Genomic DNA, 22,048 nt, shown 5'->3' with positions numbered 1-22,048 from the left:
TCAAACTTAAAAATCGCGCCAACCTGGTTGCGATAATACGTAAGTACCTAAAAAAGTATTATATGAAATTAACCTTTCATCTAAATTAAAACAACAATAATCTTAGATAATTGTTTACTATTCTTGCGTTAGGTTTGCCACAATTATTTTTGGCAGCAATTTTGGCATCCACAATAGTTTGGCAATTTTTTACGGCCCTCAAAACGAAATAGACCATAAATTTTAACCAAAATTCATTAAAATTCAAGAATTGTATATTAAATGGGGGGAAAATCCATTAAAAATAATGTTTGGGCAAAGATGATATGTGAGCTACTTTTATAAAAATACAGGATATAAAGGTAAAAATTATTGCTATTAATTGGAACTTAATTGACTTTTCAAGGGGAACAAATCAATTTCCAATTAAATAACAGGTTAAGCTATATTGAAGGTTGCCCCTTGGATTATCACGAAGTTGTTGTTTTATTTATATGGTATCCTGAGTAGTTGAATGTTATGGAAACCCTACTATGACATAATTGATTGTGTGATTGTGGTGAATTTGAATGATGGGAAAAGATTTGTAAGTGTGTTGGATGTTGGTTAGGAAGTACGTTGGTTATTTTGTGGTTTACATGGTAAAATGGCTGAATGTGGCAAGATTAATTTGAATTTCTGTACTATTTGGAATGAAAGATGGGAAAAACATTAATTGACTGGTACGTAAATGAAGGTTTACTTAGTAGCCATTATAAGTATAATGTTTGTATGGAGAAAATGCGTGTTATTGAACGTCGGAGAATACCGGCACTACAGAGGATATTTTTTACTCTTATTTTTGTGAATTTATGTGGCAATGCCAATATACAGATTCTAGTTCAGATAATTTTAGGAAGTTTTTGGATGCTGTTAAAGAACTTTGTTTGACTGAAGACACAGAAATTTCTAAATAAGGTAAGTGGATATTTCCTTTATGTAGTGCTAAGATGGATTTCTTTTATTATGATATTTCATTGTTTGATTTAAAATGTAGTTTATTGAGATTATATATTTTTTGTTTGGTTCTAGTGTAGAATTGGCGTCTCCTTTGACTTTTTAACTGAAAATAGATCGATGTGTACATGGACAGAGTCAAGTTTGTGCAATTCTCTGATGTTTTTTCAAGTGAAAATAGGTCGATGTGTACACGGATACTGAGTTTGTGCAGTTCTTTGACTTTTTATTTTGGCACAATAACACGCCGAACAAATACTAATTCAGAAGTCAAACAACAAAAATCAGCTTTATATTTTCAAATTTTCACAGGACTAGTTTCGATGGTTTTACCGAACCACCATCCTCAGCTGCAAAAGCGCAAATGAACAAAATAGGATATAATGATTAGATAAGATAAGAAAGCCTAGACAGTGCTTCATGACATCTCAAATGTGCTCTCTTGGGTTAAAATCTAGCTAGTTAGGTGGCCAAGACATTAACTGGAATTCATCCTTTTACTCCTCGAACCACTCCAACACAATTCGAGCCTTGTGACATGGTATGTTGTCCGCCTGGAAGACAATTAGGAAGGCAGATACCATGTAAGAGTGGAACTGATCCGCAATTATGTTCAGATAATCTGCAGTTTTCATAGTCTGTTTTACCACAGCTAAGAATCCCAGAGCTGCCCATGAGAACATCCCCAAGGCATAATACTGCCACCACCAGCTTGTTTTTAAGATGGCATACTCTGACATGACCACCAATGTGATGAATGAGAAATCATAATTCATCCAACCAGGTAGTTGATAATAACGCTTGGTCAATAGAGACACATGAGTGGGACATCTGCTGTGCAGTCCCATATCCAGTATCTGCTAAGCTGTGTGTTCTGAAACACTTGTACTTGGAAACTTGGGTCTGCATTCTATTGGGCTGTCAGCTGAGCCACTGTCTGACATCAGTTTTGCTGTACTAGGCAGGATAGTCTCAGATGTCCTTTTTCTCCGATGATGTGTGAGTATCCAAATATATATATATATATATACAAGGCACTCGTACATTTCTTCTCAGTATTATAGAGCACAGTCAGTAGTTATGCCCCAAACTACTAAGAATGTTAAACACAGTGCATTGCTAAGCTAACCTAAAAGCTTGCAATACTCTCTGTACTTCGAAGTCAGTTCAAACTTAAAACTGAGAAACTGATGCTGTCTCTGGTCTTATGCGATACCTTTCACTTCTCAAATTTATGGAAGGCATGGGAATGCCAGATATGGTTACAATTACATATAGGAATCAGTTACAGTTATACAGGATCCGGATCCAAATTTCACGAAATGGTAGGCACATTTAGCGATTTCTCCCCAAGTTTGTGGTAAAAATGTTATCAAAATCATCACCAGCTTGGCAAGCTCAAGCATATATATATATATATATATATATATACCTCAATGTTAAATAGACTTAATCCTACTGTAGAGGCTCTTCTAATTGTATTTTTCTGGCAGAATTTCTTCACTTTCAAGCATTTCATATTGCATTATACATAAAATACTACAGTTTCACTGAAATTATTTACATATATAAAAAATTCATTATAATATATTTGATCAATTTTAATAAGGAAAAAATTTTTGTATTAAACATTGTACTAGTATATAATTTTGTATAATATTAAAATTTGTTTTTCTTATAAGTTTTTATTTTTATTATAGAGAATGGATAACTTCCAGAGTTATTCTTAAGTCAGATGGTAAATTGGAAACTGAATCACAAGTAAATAATGAAACGCTTAAAAAAATCTACATTTTAAGTCCAGACTGGTTCATTGTGACTCCCAGACACAGCTTTAATAAAGGCATACCACCTTTACCTGAAAACAAGCATCCTGAACAGTTATTTGCTTTAACTCAACCTCCAGATACAACCATTTGGTTTTTAGGAAACTCCAAATATGAAAGGTAAACTTTGTATTTTTAGTTACTGCACTAGAGTTGATATTTATGCAATATAAATCATTTTTAAAAAATGTATGAGATTTATTATAAAAAACTTTTGCACACAAATTACAATGCACCTAACAATAGTACTTGCATAGAATTCATAGTGATATTAATAAAAAGTGTAAATTTTTCCATTATACACCTGCCGTGCTTTTTGGTCTCTGTGAAAGAGAAGCCACAAACATGTTGAGGTCCAGCAATTGTAGCTAGAAATAAATATGTGTTCATCTATAACTATTCTTAAAACTAGAAATTTTTCTACAATTAAAAGTCCAGATATAGTTTCTCTTTTACAGGCACCAATGCAGGCACAGATGCATAATGAAAAAGTACCAAAACTTGTAAAGAGCAAGTTAATATGTTGGCCAAACTTATGAAAGCTGTTACAGATTTCTTCCCCCCCCCTTTTTTCGGAAAATTTCTATATTTTAGATCATCAGTTTAAATCTAGGAAAGTGACATTTAACTCATTCACGACGGGCACCTGTTACCGAAGCATTCTCTTGGGACGGCTCATTACTCGGATACGTCGTCTTGTGAGGGACGGGCAATTCGCGCTGCTAAGCCTAACTTATGCAATATAAATCATTTTTAAAATTTTGGATAAATTAAATTTGTCATCCAATTGTTCGAATTTTTGGTACATTATGAGAAGAACATTCAGGTAGTTGTCAGAATTAATTTGAAACTTTTATTGTTATATTTTCCACTCATTCTAGAATAATATAATTTTTCCTACATCCCACAATTAAATACATATGGAAAAATATCCAAACAATCGCAGATTTTATTTAACACAACAAATAATTAAAATTTAAAAATATTAAAACTGTCTTTCATAAAAATTCAATGTGAAAACAACGAAAAAGAAGCAATATTTCAAAAAAGAGACAGTGTATGATATTCTTTGAAACATGGGTGTATGTAAAGTCCAACGTTGCAAATGCCACAGGAATAGAATATCAGCAAATTTGACTCATTTAGCATTTGTGTATCTTCTACAGTCAGATAGCGCTTTCGTTTTGCCATTAAAAAAATAGAACATTAAAAAAAAAAAACTTAACGCTAAGCCATACAAAATATTCGTCTCAGTACCGAAAAAATCTAACAGTAATAAAAAAGTATCTAATGATGGAACATCTACTCCACTATACGAGGATAAAATTAATTAATTAAATTAAAAAATATTCTAGAGCATCGAGAACATGTTCATTTGTTTATATGAAATGAGGCAGTAAGAGCCATTATGTTACTCAACACCTATGAATTAGCATTTGTGTATATTCTACGTTCAGATACCTACATTGCAAAAATAAAAATAACCTCAAAGCATCGAGAATATGTGCATTTGTTTATATCAAATCACGCAGTTATAGAGACATTACATTGCTCAACACCCACCCACAAATCTCCCTCTCATTCCGAAACAAAATACCAAAAATAAAAAACAGTACATAGGGATGAAGGTACACATGCTTAACTTTCGATATATTTCACCATAAGAGACATACAGCTTCATCTAGTGGCAACAAAAAATACTAATTAAACGTTCTATCTAAAAAGTCATATGTGATATGCACGGCCATACAGTTAATTAAATGGTGATTCAAATATGACACATCCGGCCGTGAGGTAATGTTCGCTGCTGATGCATATATGACACGCCCCTACCGAACGGGTTAAACATGGAAACATTGGGGCTTCACTTATTGTTTAGGTCAGATAGAAAAATTCTAACTCACTCACAACACTCAAGGACCGAAAGTGTTATTCTGCCCAACATCAAAATGTCAATCAGTTCATAATCATTGGCTGTTGCTCCACTCCCTAATTAACAGGTGCTTGTATGGGATATCGATTAAAAAAGTGGGGAGAAAAATCCAGTGGTCTGGTTATTAGATCATCCCAGGTATTGAATCAAGATTTAGGAATTTATACTATATTTTGAAACCATTGTTAATAAATTTAAAATACTTTTCTTGTTAAAGTAGCAACCATGTGCCTATATTAACTATTATGGCCACCTAAATTAAATAAGTTGCGTGTTTCAAATTTGGTAGTTTGTCATTTCGATAGCTAACTTCAGTCGAAGGGATTTTTTGTTTAATCTATCATTGTTTAAATATATAGTTATATTTACCTTACGCAGCAGCAGTGCCATATTTACCTTATGCAGCAGAAGTCTCATAATCCAGTATCTGCACAATTTTAGTGATGCTATATAATTGGACTAAAATAATTGTTCAATGCCAGAAAAAAGATTTTGCATATTTCAGAAAGAAAAAGTCATAAAGCAAATAATAATCACCACTAAGCCTCAAAGTAATCACCATCAACATCCAGTGCCTTTTGCCAATGAATGGCTAGCTGTGCGTTGCCATTGCGATAAAACTTGAGAGTCTTGGACGTAAATAAGTCCGTAAGGGCTTTTTTAAGGTCTGGTCGATTGTTGGGTTTTCCATGAAGATGGTTGTCCAGGGAATGGAAAAGGTGTTGGTGCGAGGCCTGGGGAGTATGGTGGTGTCTTCCAGCTCAGTCACTGGATGGTGTCTGTGTCCTCCCAAGCCACATGCCACCTCGCATTGCCATGGAGGAAGAGTACACCCTTAAGATTAACCAATGCTGGCTCTTTATGCATCAGTGTCTGATGCATTTGTTCCAAATGCTGTGAGTACAGGCCTGCCATGATGGTGTGGCTCTCTGGCAGGAGCTCATAGTGCATCACTTGGCGACTAATCCACCAAATAGAGCATGATCTTGTATGGGTGGAGAGAAGGTCTCGCAGTGTGAGGGCACAGGATACCTTGGTGACAACCAATGGTTTGGAATGCCTGGGTATGTTATACTGGACCCACTTTTCATCGCTGGTGAGTACTCCATTAAATGTGGATGCATTGCAGTGCCGAGTAAACAATGACAAACAAGTAGCAACACGCTGTTGCTTGTTTGCATCGGACAGTGAGTATGGCATCCACTTGCTCAGCTTGTATGCCTTTCCTGTGCTGTGCAAATGGAGTCTAATTATTTCATCAGATACCTGAAAGTGTGCACCAAGCTCACCACATGTTTGGATACTGTCATTCTCTATGGCTGGTCTCATCGTCCAGTGCCTGTGCCATCTGCATCATGCATCACTAAAAGACATATTCCCTGACCTGAACTTCTGTAACCATTCGTTAACGGCATCATCCCCAAAGGCCTGGCAAATTCGGTGACTTGATTCTGCTGCTGACTGGCCCACTTTAAAATCATACAGCAAACAACTCCAAACGAGCATTTTTGATGCGTCCCTTTCAGTCAGTCGCTGTGTGAGTTATGTTTGAAGTACCAATGCAGCATGCTTTTATACTCTTGGTCAATGTTCATACTCGCATCTTAGCCATTTCATTGCCAGGTTTGGCGACTATTTTTGTGTTTGGGTTCATTTTTCCAATGTCATATCAGAAATGGCAAGAACATTTTTGGTTTCTGTGTAGTAATTCTGCAAATATCCTTAATGAATCAAACTAATCAGTAAATAAATTTATGGTGCTGTTCTGTTATCAGGGGACTGGATTCGGAAATATACCAGGTTGTTCAATAAGTTCATGGAACGGAAATGAAGAAACCAATTTTTATTTGTAAAAATGACTTTATTTTTCAATGTAGTTTCCCTCAACTTCAATACACTTATTCCAACGGTCTTCTAATTTATGGATCCCTTGACTGTATCGGTTTTTTGGCAGCTTTGCAAAATATCCCTCCACGGCAGCTATTACCTCTTCGTTTGAAGAAAATAGTTTTCTACGGAGATATTGTTTGAGGTGTGGGAAAAGCCAGAAGTCGGAGGAAACTAAATCTGGCGAATAGGCTGAATGTTGCAACAATTCGTACTTCAATTCAGTTATTTTAGCAATGCTTTTTTGAGCTGTGTGTGCAGGTGCGTTATCTTGGTGGAAAATGATTTTCTTCTTCTGTAATCCGGGTCTTCTTTCACGAATTTTTTCGTCTAATTGATTCAAAAGGTTACAATAATAATCTGAATTAATTTTTTTGCCAGTTAAGGTAATCTATAAACAAAATTCCTTTTGCATCCCAAAAAACTGATGCTAACACCTTCTTGGCTGAGTTTTGCACACGAACTCGCTTCGGCGCCGAAGAGCCGGGTTTACACCACTACTTAGCCTCCTGTTTTGATTCAGGATCATGATGGTAGACCCAAGTCTCATCCATTGGGATAAATCGATGGATAAAGTTGCTTTTATTCTTCTTAAAATGCTCCAAATGTTGCTGGTAAAGTCGCATCCGAATGTGTTTTTGCTCCATCGTTAGAGAATGCGGTACCCATTTTGCACAGAGTTTTTTGAAACCCAAATTAACACTCAAAATATTGCTCACTGTGCCCAATGAAATGCTTAAAGCCTCTGTGAAATCTCTTTCTGTCAATCGATGGTCTTCCAATACCATATCTTGTATTTTTCCGATGATTTCCGGTGTTGATGCAGTTTTTGGACGTCCCTCTCGTGGATCGTCTTCAAGGCTGGTACGACCACTTTTGAATAAACTAGCCCACTTGCAAACCATTGTTTTTGAAGGAGCGGATTCACCCAACACATTCACCGTTTCGGTATGAATTTCCATTGCCTTTAAACCTTTCTTTACAAAGAATTTGATAACTGCACGTTATTCAATTTTATCCATACCTAAAAAAAGCCACAGCACGTTAGATATAAAGGGCGATTAAATAATGAATAAATTAACAGATCGAAATGAAACTTTTGACGTGTTCCTAAGAAAGAACAGATATGAAAATGGCATCGAAGGTTTAGGTCTAATATTGACGAATAGATGGTGCTCTGCGAACTTATTGAACAATCTTGTATGTGTGTGCATATAGGGCTGTCACTCTGAAAGTTTTGAGATATGTGCGTACAGTAAGTGGCAGAAAAAATATTAACCATTAGATTTGAAAAGTTTGAACTATTTCAGCCTAGCAGACGATTTTTTATTAACCAATTGCAAGTAATTTAGCATAGAATAAATTATTAATTAGAGTTTATCAAATTTCCCCCATGCATACTCGCCGTGGTGTAAATGATTATTAGCATATTCAACTGGCAACTGGAAAATGTTTGGTTCAAGTTCCAACAAGGGAAGGTTGAATTCTCCACTTTCTTAATTGAATTATTTTGTTATCAGATAAATATGTTTATTAAAATAATGTTATTATGATTATTCATTTACGTATCCACTAATGTTTTTGAGTGATCTTTATGGAATTATCAGTTGGAGAGAAACTAAGCCACTATTTTAAATGCAAAAATATTAGCTAACCAATAAATAATTGCAAAATTCTACTAAATGTTTCTCTGGCTATGCAAATGAATAGAAAGACACCAACATATAGATTCACATATTATTTGTGCATATGATTGTCAAACCATATTACAGAGTATGGGATAATCAGCACTTTTGTAAAAGAGGATAAATGTGCAAACAGTTTTATCATTCTGACATATTAAAATGTTATATATACAAGCATGTCTATATCTAAAAATATGACAGAAAATTATAATAACAAACAGCATCTCTTTTACAGTATAAAAATTGATAAACTATGCTATAAACAGTTGTTATTTTTTTTTTTTTTTTTTTTACGTCTTCAAGTAAACAGTTATTATTCTTTAATACTAATAGATTAAAAAATACTATTTCATGAAAAAAAGCTGCAGTCTTATAAAATTGTTCCATTATAATAATCATAGTAACTTAGTATCATCTTGTTAAACAATCTTATTATCTAAAAATAAATAATACAGTTATAAATTATGCATATGTTTTGTCGGCAGCTATCCTTTCAATTAAATAACAAAGTTTGAAATCTATTGATATTTCTATAATTCATTACTATTAGCAAATCTCATTTATAATAAGTCAAAAGATTGCAATCAGTTTTTTTCTCTCTCACTGTAAAATAAAATTTTAATCATTTAGTAATTTTTTAGTACAGTACAAAGTCCGAGATCTGGACCTCAGAGCCACCACCCCCCAAAAAATTTTTTAAATGCTTTACGTATGGGCATTTAATCCTCCCCCCCTCCGAGCATAATAAAGCATGTGAAGAGTCCCGATTCTTAATTTCACTTCGGCACTATATAAAATACCTTGTTATTGAAGAAACAGTCATTTTAGCATAAATTTGTATGATCAATAATTTGATTCTGTCGCTACGTATCTGCTTAGCATACATCTCAAACTGAAACATTCTAGATAAGAAACATTGTTGATTTTACACCTACTAATATTTTATATTCCTGGCACCAACCTGGTGAACCATTATTTATTACATTTTGCTTTCATCACTGCATGTTTATCAACACATGACAACTTGAGGAATGACTCATGTAGTGATGCCTAAATAATTTTTTTATGTTAGTAATTGGATAATAAAGAGCATGGTAACCTTTTATGCTGACATTATGCTTGGCGATGATTTCAGATTTAAGTTAAAAGGCCTTCCACACATCTTTTATGTAAGTGATCCACAATTTTATTATGCAAATTTTATTTTAAAAGTATGCATGCTTTAAAATTCAATTCTAACTTCTGAATGCAGGCCTGTCTTTCCCTTGCACTCAGGTTGAGACTTTTAAGGAAACTAAAGCCCCAAATCATATGTCAAAGGCTTATTTTCCTGGATATGCGATGAATATATGAGAACGGATAAATTTTGTATTACTCAAAGCACTAAAAGTGATGTCCTGGTTATGCACTTGCCACGCTAGTGACTCCTTACTGCAGAGCTCCTATAGACATTCTGAATGATGTAACCAAACGAGAGGGACCACTCCTGTCACTATGTTATGTCACTTATGTTTAATCTCACGTTTTATTCAGGAAAAGTATTCAAGGAAAATTTCCACTTGACGGCTAGAAATATATCGACAGTGCATCGCGATCAGAAAGTCTTGAACTCTTCTCTCTTTATTTTAAAAGCTATACTCTTCCGTTAAATTTCTTTCCATATCCTCATACTGTTTCTAGAATTCTCAATATTCTTCTTAGTAGAGCTTGGATCTTGAATCTATTGCAAAATATGTACTCTGCGACCCAAAGCCCTTTACTACCATAATTTATTATTGTTCCTAAAGGTAGTCATTTTTGCTTTTAATCACATTATCCTTTTTTCTTGGTGCGCTGCAAAAAAATGAGTGGTATCTGCCATTCCTTGGAAATGAACATTATACATACATGTATAATCAGGGCTTAAACTCAGACAGAGATCGGCTGAGCTGCTTCTTAGCATCTAAGTGGAATTGTAATTCCAGCCATTGCCCCAAATATGTCAAGGTCCAATACTTCTTTTCCTATTTAACTATTTAAAATTAATTTAATAATTTATTAGATTTCTCTTTTTTTACATTTTTCTTAATTTAAATTTATTAATAATTTTATCTATTTCTCTTTCCATCCTGACAGTCTTCCATAGGGCTCTGGCACTTCTAATTTTAGAAATTAAACCCTGAATTCAGTCTAATTGTCTCAGTGCCAACAGAAGCAAGATAAAATTTAGCAAAACAACTTGTCTTCAGTTGCCAATCTCATGATGCATAGGCAAATATATATAGTGAACAATAGCCAGATTTTATGTTTTCAAATGCAAATTTTAAAGATTTTCGGATATCGCAAACCAAAGGTGAAATCTTCCAATTAATGGATTTAATAAAATCCTAGTATACAGTGCAGCTTTGGCGAGATTTTGAAAATTATTGCCAATACTAAAATGATCCGTTTACTACTCATCATATATGTTGCATTTACTGCTCATCATAAAGTGCACCCATGTGCACCGTATACTAGGATTAAATCACGGATTTTGTAAAAAAAGCGGAGAAGTGATAATAAATGAAGATGATACAAAAGAAGTTTTTCATTATGATGGCAATGCTCTTCAATCAATTAATAGATGGCAAAATCTGTAGTATTCGAGAAATACTGCTACCGATAGTGAAGAGAGTGATTCTGAATTCTCGACACAGCAATTACAAGAGTTCAACGATGTAACAGAACAAAAGCACAAAAAACGAAGCAACTTACATTGAAAGAAATGTTTAGTACTCAAACTCAGTGGCACAAACAGCCCTAATGGGCCAAGGCCTGCAGTGCCCCGAAATCTGCTTTCTTGAACGTGGGCCCTATGGTGTGTAAGCATATGGTGAGTTTAGTCCCCAAGCAAACTTGGTACTCATTTTATCAAACCAAGGGATGAAACGCTGAGTCGACCATGCCCAGCCTTGGGGTTCGAATCCCGGACCTGTGGTGCTGCTGCGCGATGCGCTAGCCATTGTGCCACCGACCCTCAATGTTTAATAAAATAAGCAAATAAATATTAAGTTGCCTTTTTTTGTGTGTGTGTGTGTAATTTTGATACCTTTTAAATCATATGTGCTTCAAATTTTTAATTTTATAATTTCTGCATGCCATCTTACTAGTTTTAAACTGATGGTCTACTATCTGGAAAACCCCAAATCTGGAATCACGGAAGTCCCGACGAGTTCGGATCTCGCACTTTGTACTGTTGTAAGTAATGAATCAATGAACTTACTGAAATATGGTCACTTTGTCTTTTAAACAGATAATGATTTAACCCTTTCCAGCATGCTACCTTTTAAAGTTGGAATTTCAATAAAAAAAAAAGGTATGCAGTCTAATTAGGCCTAGAGGAGTACACAAGTAAAATTTTGTGAAGATAGCACTTATCGTTTTAATTCTGTGAGTGTGCCCGAAGCAGGCACACTGATTAAACATAGCTTCGAAAAGAGTGCTGAAACGTGCATTGCTGGGAAGTGCATAAAAGCGTAAGAGATTTTGCCTACAAGTAAAAAACACTAGATTCTGAATACTGTAGCAGATTTAGCATTACCTAGGGGTGTGCCACAGGGAGACCTGCTACTCTACACCTCCCTAAAAGGCTTCTTTTTTTTTTTTTTTTTTTTTTTTTGGTTATATGATGATTACATGCGTATGAATGAAAAAACGCAACTTGGGTATATGATATTTACATTATTTACATTTCATATTTACACTTTAGTCTATTTTTTTCATGGTGATACTTTTTGAAGAAAGTGACACTACCTTTGAAAAAAGCACAACTCAACATTGTATGCTTTGCACGTGTACCGTGATCCGTATCAGATTCACTATCTGAAGCAAATCATGTAGCGTTTTCAGTGCTTCAGAAATGGTCAGCCGTCTCCGATCTGTTTGGACAATAATTAAAAATCCGAAAAAATAAGTATTATATCTACGAGGGCATTTTGAAAAGTAAAGATGCAATGGCTCGCATTCCTTAAAAAAAAGTTTATTTAGAAAACATCAGTTACATGTTATTAACTGGATTATTGATTATTTTTCGACATAATCACCCCCGTAATCCAAACATTTATTAAGTCGGTGCAGAAGCTTTTGTATCCCGTAGTCATAGAAGGTTGCCGCCTGTTGAAACCCAGCGCGCACACAATTTCCTGTACCCTAACTTGACAGTCACAACTTCATAAAGAGTTGACATTGACACTTCTGGTATGATCTGATGCAATTCTTTCAATTTGAGACGCCTATTTGCATGAATTGCTTCCTCTGTTCTCTGAAGAAGGGCATCAGAGATCACAGATGGTCTGTTCTTTGTTTGTCATGAACATCGGTCCTACCTTCAGAGGAATGACGACACCATTTCATTACATTTTGTCGATTCATAATGTTCCCATAAACAGAAACAATTTCTTTGTGAATATCAGCTGGTTGCTGACATTTTGCATGAAGAAAACGTATGACGGAGCGCACTTCGCATTTGGTGGGATTCTGAATAAGTGCAGCCATTTTAAACACGACCTACTACAACCAGAATCAACGTTGAAATGCCTAACGACCACGAGGAGAAAGCTAACAGTTTGAGGTTAACACCTGTGTTGCTAGCTTGCTCACCAAAACTTTTCTTTTCCTCTGACGTACGGTGTATCTTTACTTTTCGAAAATGCCCTCGTACAATTAGAAATTATAAACTGTAAAATAAAATAAAATAAACTTCTACAACTCACATCTACTAAACGTAGCGCTAGCGAAACTTTGAGCAAAAGAGAACTGCTTTAGTGAAAAACCAAACAGCTAACTGATAAAATTACCCTTGACCTTCAGAAAATCACCCCAACAATTTGTTAGTTAATAACCAAATGTCCCCTCAAAAAAAAAAAAAAAAAAAAAAAAAAAAGAGGAAAGAGAGAGAGAGAGAGAAAAGAAGAAAGAGAAAAACTGGAAATAAAACACAGATGTGGACCCACCTTTCTGTTGTCAATGAACTGACTGATGAGATGCGGCAAAACAAAGAATGCAGTCTCTCAGTTGTCCTAGTGTTTTTGTGTGCCGTTCCATTTTAAGCAAGATTTCAAGGTAAAAATTTAAAACTAATATAGAATAAGGAGATTAGCACACAGCCAAAAAAAAAAAAAAAAAAAAAACATAGAAATTTCTTTTTAAGCAATTGCTTTTATATCCTAAAAAAATTGGGAAAATTTCTTTGAAAAATAAGGGTTTTAAAAAATTAAACATGGCTAAAATATATGGACTGGTTTGTGCTGAGCTGCCATCTACTATAAATAAAGAAGGTTCAGAGTAACCTCTAAATCCTTTTTCATTCAATTTTTCTGTGCGTACAGAAGGAAATTTTTAGGTGTGCCCGGGTTAACCTCCAACCTTCGGCAAAAATTAGAAAGAGCAAAACCCTGCACAATAATTAGTTTTAAATCATAATGAAGATACAAGTAAAAATAATTTATAAAAGTATCATAATAGTTACAAAAATTTTGTATTTCATAGCTTTATAATCCTCTTAAAATACATATATATATGTGCAGGAATGTTAATTTCACTTAATATTGAAAGATATTACTTATTTGGTTCACAGTAAAGTTCATAAGGCATTCATTAAACTGTTATTTTTTAAAATTAACTTAATGTTTGTTCAACATAAATTAGATTCTTCACAGATGTTCATATATTATTAATTGATGAAAAATATGTGTTAGAAAAATGCTGAAAACTGGAAAAATATACTCTCTTACATTGTAAAGGGAAATGTGTGCACAGATATACAGTGGATGGAAAAAAAATATGGAAACACCTTGTGAAATGCATGTTTGAAAAGAAAGATTGATTTTAACGAAATATGTAGGTGGCGCTGGCATTTTTTACTACTGACGCCACCTATACAACTTCGTAAATGTGCTAAACAGTTCAGTTGTTGTCGGAGTACTGTTATGTGAGGTTGTCATTGCATTATGTCAGAGTTAACAGACTTCGAACGTGGGCAAATTGTTGGAGCACGTATGGTAGGTGCTTCCGTAAGCAAGGTAGCCGAGGTGTTTAGTGTTTCAAGAGGTACTGTATCGAAGATTTATTCCGCATATTTGAAAAGCGGAAAAACATCATCTGCTAAATCACAGCGTGGACGAAAGTGTGTCCTGAGTGATCGTGACAGACGATCATTAAGGGCAATTGTGACGAAAAATAAGAAGACCACAGCTGAAAAAGTTACTGCTGAAATGAATGTTGTGTTACCGAACCCTGTGAGTACCAAAACAATTAGAAGGGAGATTCATAAACAGGGAATTGCTGGCCGTGCTGCAATTAAGAAGCCACTCATCAGTGATGCTAATGCCCTTAACAGGAAAATGTGGTGTTTAAGTCATAAAGCCTGGACTATAGAGCAGTAGAAGTGAGTAATATGGTCTGACGAGTCTTCTTTCACATTGTTTCCCACTTCTGGCCGAGTTTACGTCTGGAGAACGCCATCTCAAGCCTATAATACAGACTGCTTGTTGCCAAGAGTGAAACATGGCGGGGGTTCTGTTATGGTTTGGGCAGCCATATCGTGGTTCTCTGCTAGCCCCATGATAACTGTGTCAGGGCATATGACTGCCAAGACTTATGTGAACATTTTGGTCGATCAAGTTCATCCCATGGTACAAACTTTGTTCCCCGATGGTGATAGTGTCTTCCAAGACAACAAAGCCCCTGTTCACACAGCTCACATTGTCCAGGACTGGTTTTCTGAGCACAAGGATGAGTTGTCCCATCTTCCCTGGCCACCACAGTCACCAGACCTGAATATTATTGAACCTTTGTGGTCTACATTGGAACGGAAAGTGCGTTGTCGTTATCCACCGCCAACATCGTTATCTGAACTTGCCACCGTTTTGCAGGAAGAATGGTATAATATTCCCTTGGCAAACATACAGGAACTGTATTTATCCGAGAAGACTGCAAGCTGTTTTGGATACCAACGGGTTTCTTACACCATATTAAGCAAAGAAACATGTTTTTTTAAAGGTGTTTCCATATTTTTGTCCAACCCCTGTATTTCCTTTCAGAAAAAATGTAAAGAGCCTATCTTTCTTTCAGTAAATTCTTATTTCCTGAGCATGACTCCATATACTCTCTCAGCTCAGTGCATAGTATTATGACAATAAATTTTGGCAGTCTAAAGTATGCAATAGACCATGGTTTCTTAAACATTTTTCAGTCACAACCCCTTTTTATCATTGATATTTTTTTGTGACTCCCAGGACCCCATAATATTTACAAAAATTTTGTGGGACCCCATAATTATTGCGCAAATCCAAAACACCCATAAGTGAAACTATCATTTTTTTTTTTTTTTTTTTTTTTTTTTTTTTTTTTTTTTTTTTTACTGTAATATACTATTGCAGTTGTAGGTCATTAACTTTAATTTCTAATTTTAAGGCATAGAACAATGTGAAAGTTTTAAATAAGTAACAGACGAAATGACAGCGTCACGTGCAAAGCAAGGAAAATGAATGTTTATATATAAAAAGAATCCATCGAAACATTTTCGTTTTTTTCTTTTGTATTGTCTTATCTTTATCTATTTTCAGATACATTGTATAAAAATATTTGGTAATTCTAAAATTATTATAATAAGTTCAAAACTGCTAACATTTTTAGTGACCCCATGCTGCAGGTTCCGCAACCGGGGGTCACAACCCACAATTTAAAAAACCCTGCAATAGACATTTTGGGGAACAGCAAATGCATTGTCGTGGTTTTGATAATTTCAATGCCGATTTGGAGATCTGCCATTATATTTTTCAATTAAATATGAAACAAATTAGCCGCAAAAACACATACAAAGCTGTGATCAACTTCTAAAACCACCTGCATCAGCTTCCTTGACGACGCTGCAACCATTTTCCCCACGTTTTCAACCAATTCCATATTTGCAAAATATGCATTGTTAACTAAAGCTGGTTTTCACTACTAGTGACATCTGGCGGCCAGTAAACTGAAGACAACTCTCATGGCATAGAATAGGTGTCCAGATCATCTAGTATAGTGGCTGGTCATCTTGGAGATGGTTCTCTGTGTCTCATAAAATTCAAAAGTAACAAACATGTAATAGGACATTTTTATCTAGATTTTTCTTTGATAAGAATTTTCACAAAGTCTCTGATACCGATTCTGTATTCTTGTAAAACAGATTCATAAACAGGACTTTTTTTTGGCAAATTTAACACACAGTGTTGTTCTCAAAATTTTTTACCTGTAGTTATACCAATGAATGAAACCCTGCAAGCTTCTAGTTCTTATGTAATTGCTTGCTTTGCTTATCTTCCAAAATGCTCCATAGCAACCTGTGTAAATGATTTCCAAATTGTAATCTGTCTCTTTAAGCTTTACAGCTTCTTTATTTTGGGGGGAGGTACTATTTTTGCCAACACAAGCACACAGCGAAAAAAAAGGGGGGACAGTTCTGTATCTCTCGTTCCACTGGGCTGATTGACAAAATTCAACTTGCATTTTTCATGCCTCAAAAGCAAGACATAGGATATATATTAGATTTAGATTTATGTATAGCATCATTCTAACTTAGGTATTTTGACACAAAATCAGATTTTTTGAAATGGCCTGCCAATTTTTTTCCATATTTCGATTCTCTGATTCAGATTATACCAAACTGCCAAGTTTTTATAAAAATCACACAAGTAGTTTTTAAAAAATTAGCTCTCTCAAAATTTTAGCTCATCTACATTAGTTGAATTTGGTATATATTTATTAATCTGTTCTTTTATTAAACTTACTTGATTCCTTCTTCCAGAATTCAAAATTCAGGCTTAATCCAAATATAATTTGCACATGTATTATTATTTTTTAAAATTTGTATTTTAAATTATCTTTTATAAATTTTTCAAAAAAATTTTTTTATTATAACCTATAAAATGTTTAATATCTTCTTAAAGTAGATGTATTTCTAGGCACACCTGCAAAAAATTAGAATTTTTTATTCAAAATTTATAAGATATACATGAATTTACATATTGGTGCATTTTGAAATTCGGCATCTTGTTTTTGAGCAATAATAACACCAAATGCATTTTACGCACTTTGTTAAAATCATTTAAAAGTATGAATGATGACTTTTCCCAACTCGTCTGCAATGAAAAAAAAAAAGAAAAGGAAAATAGGTTGCTATAAATTAAGAAGAAAGTGAAAGAAATATGGCAAGGTAAATTTTTGAATTTCTCCATAAATTTTGCACCAAATTTTACAAAATTTATTATTAAAACATAATTTGAGTCGTAGAATCGAAATATGGAAAAAATTGGTATGTCATTTCAGAAAAAGTCCGATTTTGTATCAAAATACCTATGTTAGAATGATGCTCTATGTAAATCTAATATATATATTAAGTCTCACTTTCGAGACATGAAAAACGAATTTGAATTTCATGAATTGGTCCAATAGAATGGGAGATATAGAACCGTCTCCTTCCCCCCCTCCAGCGTACACAATACGTGTACACATTCAATATTTGCATAGTTCCATCTGCATCAGCAGTGATCTCAGCTACTCAAATGCAATTACGCTTCCAAAAATTTCTGATTTGCATTACATGTTTAACTTTTGGAAGCCAGCGTACTTTAGCTTTATAGTATATACCTATATAATGCTTTTAATATGAAATCATACTGAAAATATTGGTAAGTTTTATCATTTAATATCATCATATTTTTTCTTTTCTAGAAACCAATGGATAGAGCATATTTTACCATTTGTAAGTTTATTTAATTTTTTATTTATTTCTTGTAATTTTTTTGTCAGAGAGTGAGTTTAAAACTAAGTTTAAAATATCAAAGATATATTTAAGGTCTCTCGTTTTTCAGATTACCTTAAAGCTTCCAACTCCAGAAGACCGCCCACCTCCATACTTTGAATACGATAATTGTTCATATTCTTTGTGGCAAGAACCTAGTACCGTTAAGAATTCTCAAGTTACACAGCAAAATTCGTTTCCTTATTCACAGTCTTTTACATCACTTCATCGCTCTGGTTTCTACTCTGTGCAAACTCCTGCTAAGAAATCTGTATCTGCTGATTTAGTTCCTGTTATCTCTGAGCCCAAAGCTTCAGAAGATGGTAAAGTCACTCCTGAAGAATCAACAGAGCATAAGCACTGTTGTTATTGGTGTTCTCTTAGTTGTGCATGGTTTTGTAAAGTTCTTGGTACATGTATGCATCAGTGTTGCAGTAATTTTACTTTAACAATTTAGTGCTTTTCAGGGTGAGATATTTTAGAAGCACTGTTTTAACTGTTAAAATTAATTTTGTATAGAAAGTGTTATGTATTTTGATTGCTTATACTCATTTGCACAATTTATGTAAATACTACTGAATTTTGTTGTTTCCTATGTATGTTCCTTCCGGTGTATAAAGTATTTTGTACTGGGTTTGAATTGTGTTTTTCTTTTGTTATACAAATGTGTGCAATTTTTGTTTTTGTGTTCATTTTATTTTTTTAATGTAATTTTGAATTAATATGAGTTCATGCATGTGTATTATAGATGTATATATAAACTAGATTTTTAGCTACTTTACATTTAAGTAAGCAAGTGTCGGAAACACTAAGTAATAAAAAAAATTCAAACATTTTGATGTCCAGTCATATTTGCAGTGATGTAAATTTAATTTTATAAAACACTTCAGAAATTCTATGTAAATTAAAAGTTTTTAAAGTTTAAAGCAATATGATTATATAATAGATTGTGTGGCTTCCTCGATCTATATGTTATTCATGACTCTCAGTTTTTGTAAAGAATGCTGAATGCAATAATAAAATCTTCTGGCAGATCATGCTAAGACAAAAGAGGAGAACCAATTATATTTTAAAGGATTGCACTCTTGTATCACTAATTGAATGCTGAAGAAGACAAAACTGAAATTTAAACATTAAAGTTTAAAAAGCAAAAATAAAAATGTATTTAAAACTGACAAAGTATTTCCATTTTGAAGTGCCTTTCGTTACTGCTGTGTTAATAAAAATGAGAACTGAGTATGTGTTTTAAAATGCTGCTGTCAGATGTGATATTTCCGGAAAGCATTTTTGTATTGTGGTTATTATCTTGTGCTTTTTTAAAAGATGGAAGTTTATTATTGGTTATCCTTGTAATTGTTTTTTAGTATGTTTTAAAAACAGGAATAGGTTTTTAATAAATATTTTTTAAACTTTTTTGGTACTAATTTGGTAATGCTTTTAAGAAATTAACTGTAATATAGTTTTAATAATTTAAGAATGTACATATCAAATAATTTCTTTTATAATCTAAAAGAATTAGAGATATTTACTGTAGGTAAGACTAAATGCATTAATTGTTAGAACAGTGTGAAATTTTCTAAATTGTTATGGAATTTAATACATTTATACCTGTAATATATTTCTTTACAAGATAATATTGCATATTTTTTATTTTATTGATTTAGATAGAATCTTTAGCATATTAAGTAGTGTCCTAATAGCTATGTTACCGTGATAACTTTTAAAGTATCTGCTTCATGGCAATAAATTTACATGCATACCATATGAGGTTGCATACAGGCTGTAGGAAAAGTGCTTAATACATATAATTGCATGAGCTACTGTGCACACAAAAAAGGGGGATGGAACAAATATTTAACATTTATATGTATACATGTGCCAGAAAACAGTATGTTCCTCAAACTGAAAAGCAATAAATTCACCAAGCTTCCTTATGCACTTGCTACTTCACAGTTTTTGTAGCATATATGTTGGCCACTGGTTGGAGCATTAACCTCGTGTAGGTATAGTAAATTTCTTTTGACATGTGGTCTATACTTCCTGGGAAAAGGCTCTCAGTTGTTCTTGTAATTTTCACCTTTGCATATCATTTTTGAGGACCTTCCTACAATTCTGGCAGTAAATTGGGTCAAAATACAGTCTAAATCTCGGTAAGTTCGGTCCAGCAGTAATTGGGTCTGGCAGTAAATTGGATCAAAATGCAAACTTAGTTTGCCATGTATTGATAGAGCAGGCAGAATGTTGCTTAGTAAGGTTTTAATGGAAAAGTAAATCTCCCTATGGATGAAAGCCTCTAGATGTGACTAGGCTTTTGCTTATGATTGTATCAAAAATTATTCACATCATGTAATCTGTCACTAGTCATTCACCTGAGGTACAAGTTGCTGTATGTGTTTGCTCCACATTCTTGCAGTTTTTGTGAAAGTTGGTGCTAAGTCTAAAACTTATCACAAGACGAATTCAAGATAAAATATACTGGAGAAACCAGCTTTCATGTTGTGTCTGAGGAAATTTCTGACAGAAACTAATCAATATTATATCCTGAAGCATTTTTCTATCTTGTTTGCATATTAACAAAAATTTGAATATAAATGTGAACAAAAGTTCTTTTGTTGGTAAATAAGCTTATGTTTGTGCATGAGAGTTTGTAGAGGAATAATTCAGGCATGCTTTAAGATATCTGGTATAGTATTTAAATTGATTTTCATTCTAAATCATAAACCAAGCAAAACACTATTCATTATACAGCTTTTCTATAAATATATATAAATTCACATTTGCTGATCATTTATAATAACCGCATATAAAATGAAAGTAAATTTATTGTCATAGGCAAGATATGTGAAAAAGTCTTCCTTAAAAGAATTTAATGCTTTTTTAGTTATTTTCTAAAATATGTATTTGAAAATCCAAAGATTTGTAATTTGAAACTCAGTTAATCATTTAAGTATTTTATTTTTATCTATACTAGTCAAGATTATTTTACATAGTATATTCTAGTCTCAGTTTATTGCACTAGTTAGTGGTTATGTTCTGCATTATATTAGCTTTAAAAATGGCTTGTTTGAAAAGTGTAGTTTATAGAAATGAGATATATAGAAATATGTTAGAATCATATCAGATTATTTTGTACTGTGTACTACAGTATCTTTTTACTTTTTAATTTAAAAAGCAAAGTATGAATGATTGATCTCTCTCTTGTTCATTCCTTTTTTGCATATATATTATGAACATTTTCCCCATTATGTTCTTTTTCTCTAAAACCAAAGTGACTTACTTCTGAAAATGTCATTTACAAAGTGTTGTAATGAGCCTTTATACCTTCTGTATGAATTCTATGTTGGTTGAATTTACAGATTAACTCTCTGCTTTACATTGACTGACTTGAAATGTAATTTTTCTTTCATAGATGAATCCTAAGTTTTATATGTTAAAGTAAATATTTTTACGTATGTAAATTATTTTTCAAATATAGTCTCCTGAAATGTTAAAATATAGTCATTTTAATTTATAATTAATTTTATATTATCACATGTGATTGTATTAGTTGAAGTGCTGAGTTATATATTATTATTAAGATAACAAATTTGTAATTTTCTTACCTTGAAACAAAGATTTTTGTCATTTATTCTTGAAAAATAAAGTACATTGAAACTTAAGCTTCTTTCTTTTTTTTTAATTATTAAAGTATATTTAGAACACCATATTTACTGATATGCCTTCCTTTTTTTCCTACTAATTTAATCTTTTGAAAATCGAAAAGGGAAAACAATATGGTACAAATAAGGTTTTGAAGGGTTTGCATAAGATGTTGTTACTAGTGTTAAATCCTATTGGATAATCTTGTAGCTATATTCATGTTAAGTGTTCATTTTTGTCTAAAAATCAGTCTGTTTCATTTCACTGAAGTGTAAACAAACTCTTTGTGCTCAACCCATGTCAA

General features: G+C 33.3%; 1 protein-coding gene across 3 annotated transcripts in view; it reads left to right on the top strand.

Annotated features, from left to right (window-relative positions):
- LOC118202028 (uncharacterized) overlaps positions 1-21,764 on the top strand; it is a 28,579-nt gene extending 6,815 nt beyond the window's left edge. For 2 of the 3 annotated variants that reach the window (XM_085816852.1, XM_085816853.1), the window contains exons 3-5: positions 2,676-2,921; positions 18,036-18,066; positions 18,176-21,764. In XM_085816852.1, the coding sequence (XP_085672978.1) occupies positions 2,676-2,921; positions 18,036-18,066; positions 18,176-18,562 (664 nt within the window). In that variant the 3' untranslated portion in view covers positions 18,563-21,764. Of the gene's footprint in view, positions 1-2,675; positions 2,922-11,434; positions 11,523-18,035; positions 18,067-18,175 lie in introns of all 3 variants that reach the window. The other variant, XM_085816854.1, reaches the window with a different exon arrangement.
- Positions 21,765-22,048: the final 284 nt, after the last annotated feature.

Source organism: Stegodyphus dumicola, chromosome 5 (genome assembly GCF_044657685.1).
Source record: "Stegodyphus dumicola isolate Sdum_Otavi_A_Nest chromosome 5, ASM4465768v1".
NCBI lineage: Eukaryota > Metazoa > Arthropoda > Arachnida > Araneae > Eresidae > Stegodyphus > Stegodyphus dumicola.
Note: the sequence above shows the minus strand (reverse complement) of the source record. Positions and strands in the feature narration are given on the sequence as shown.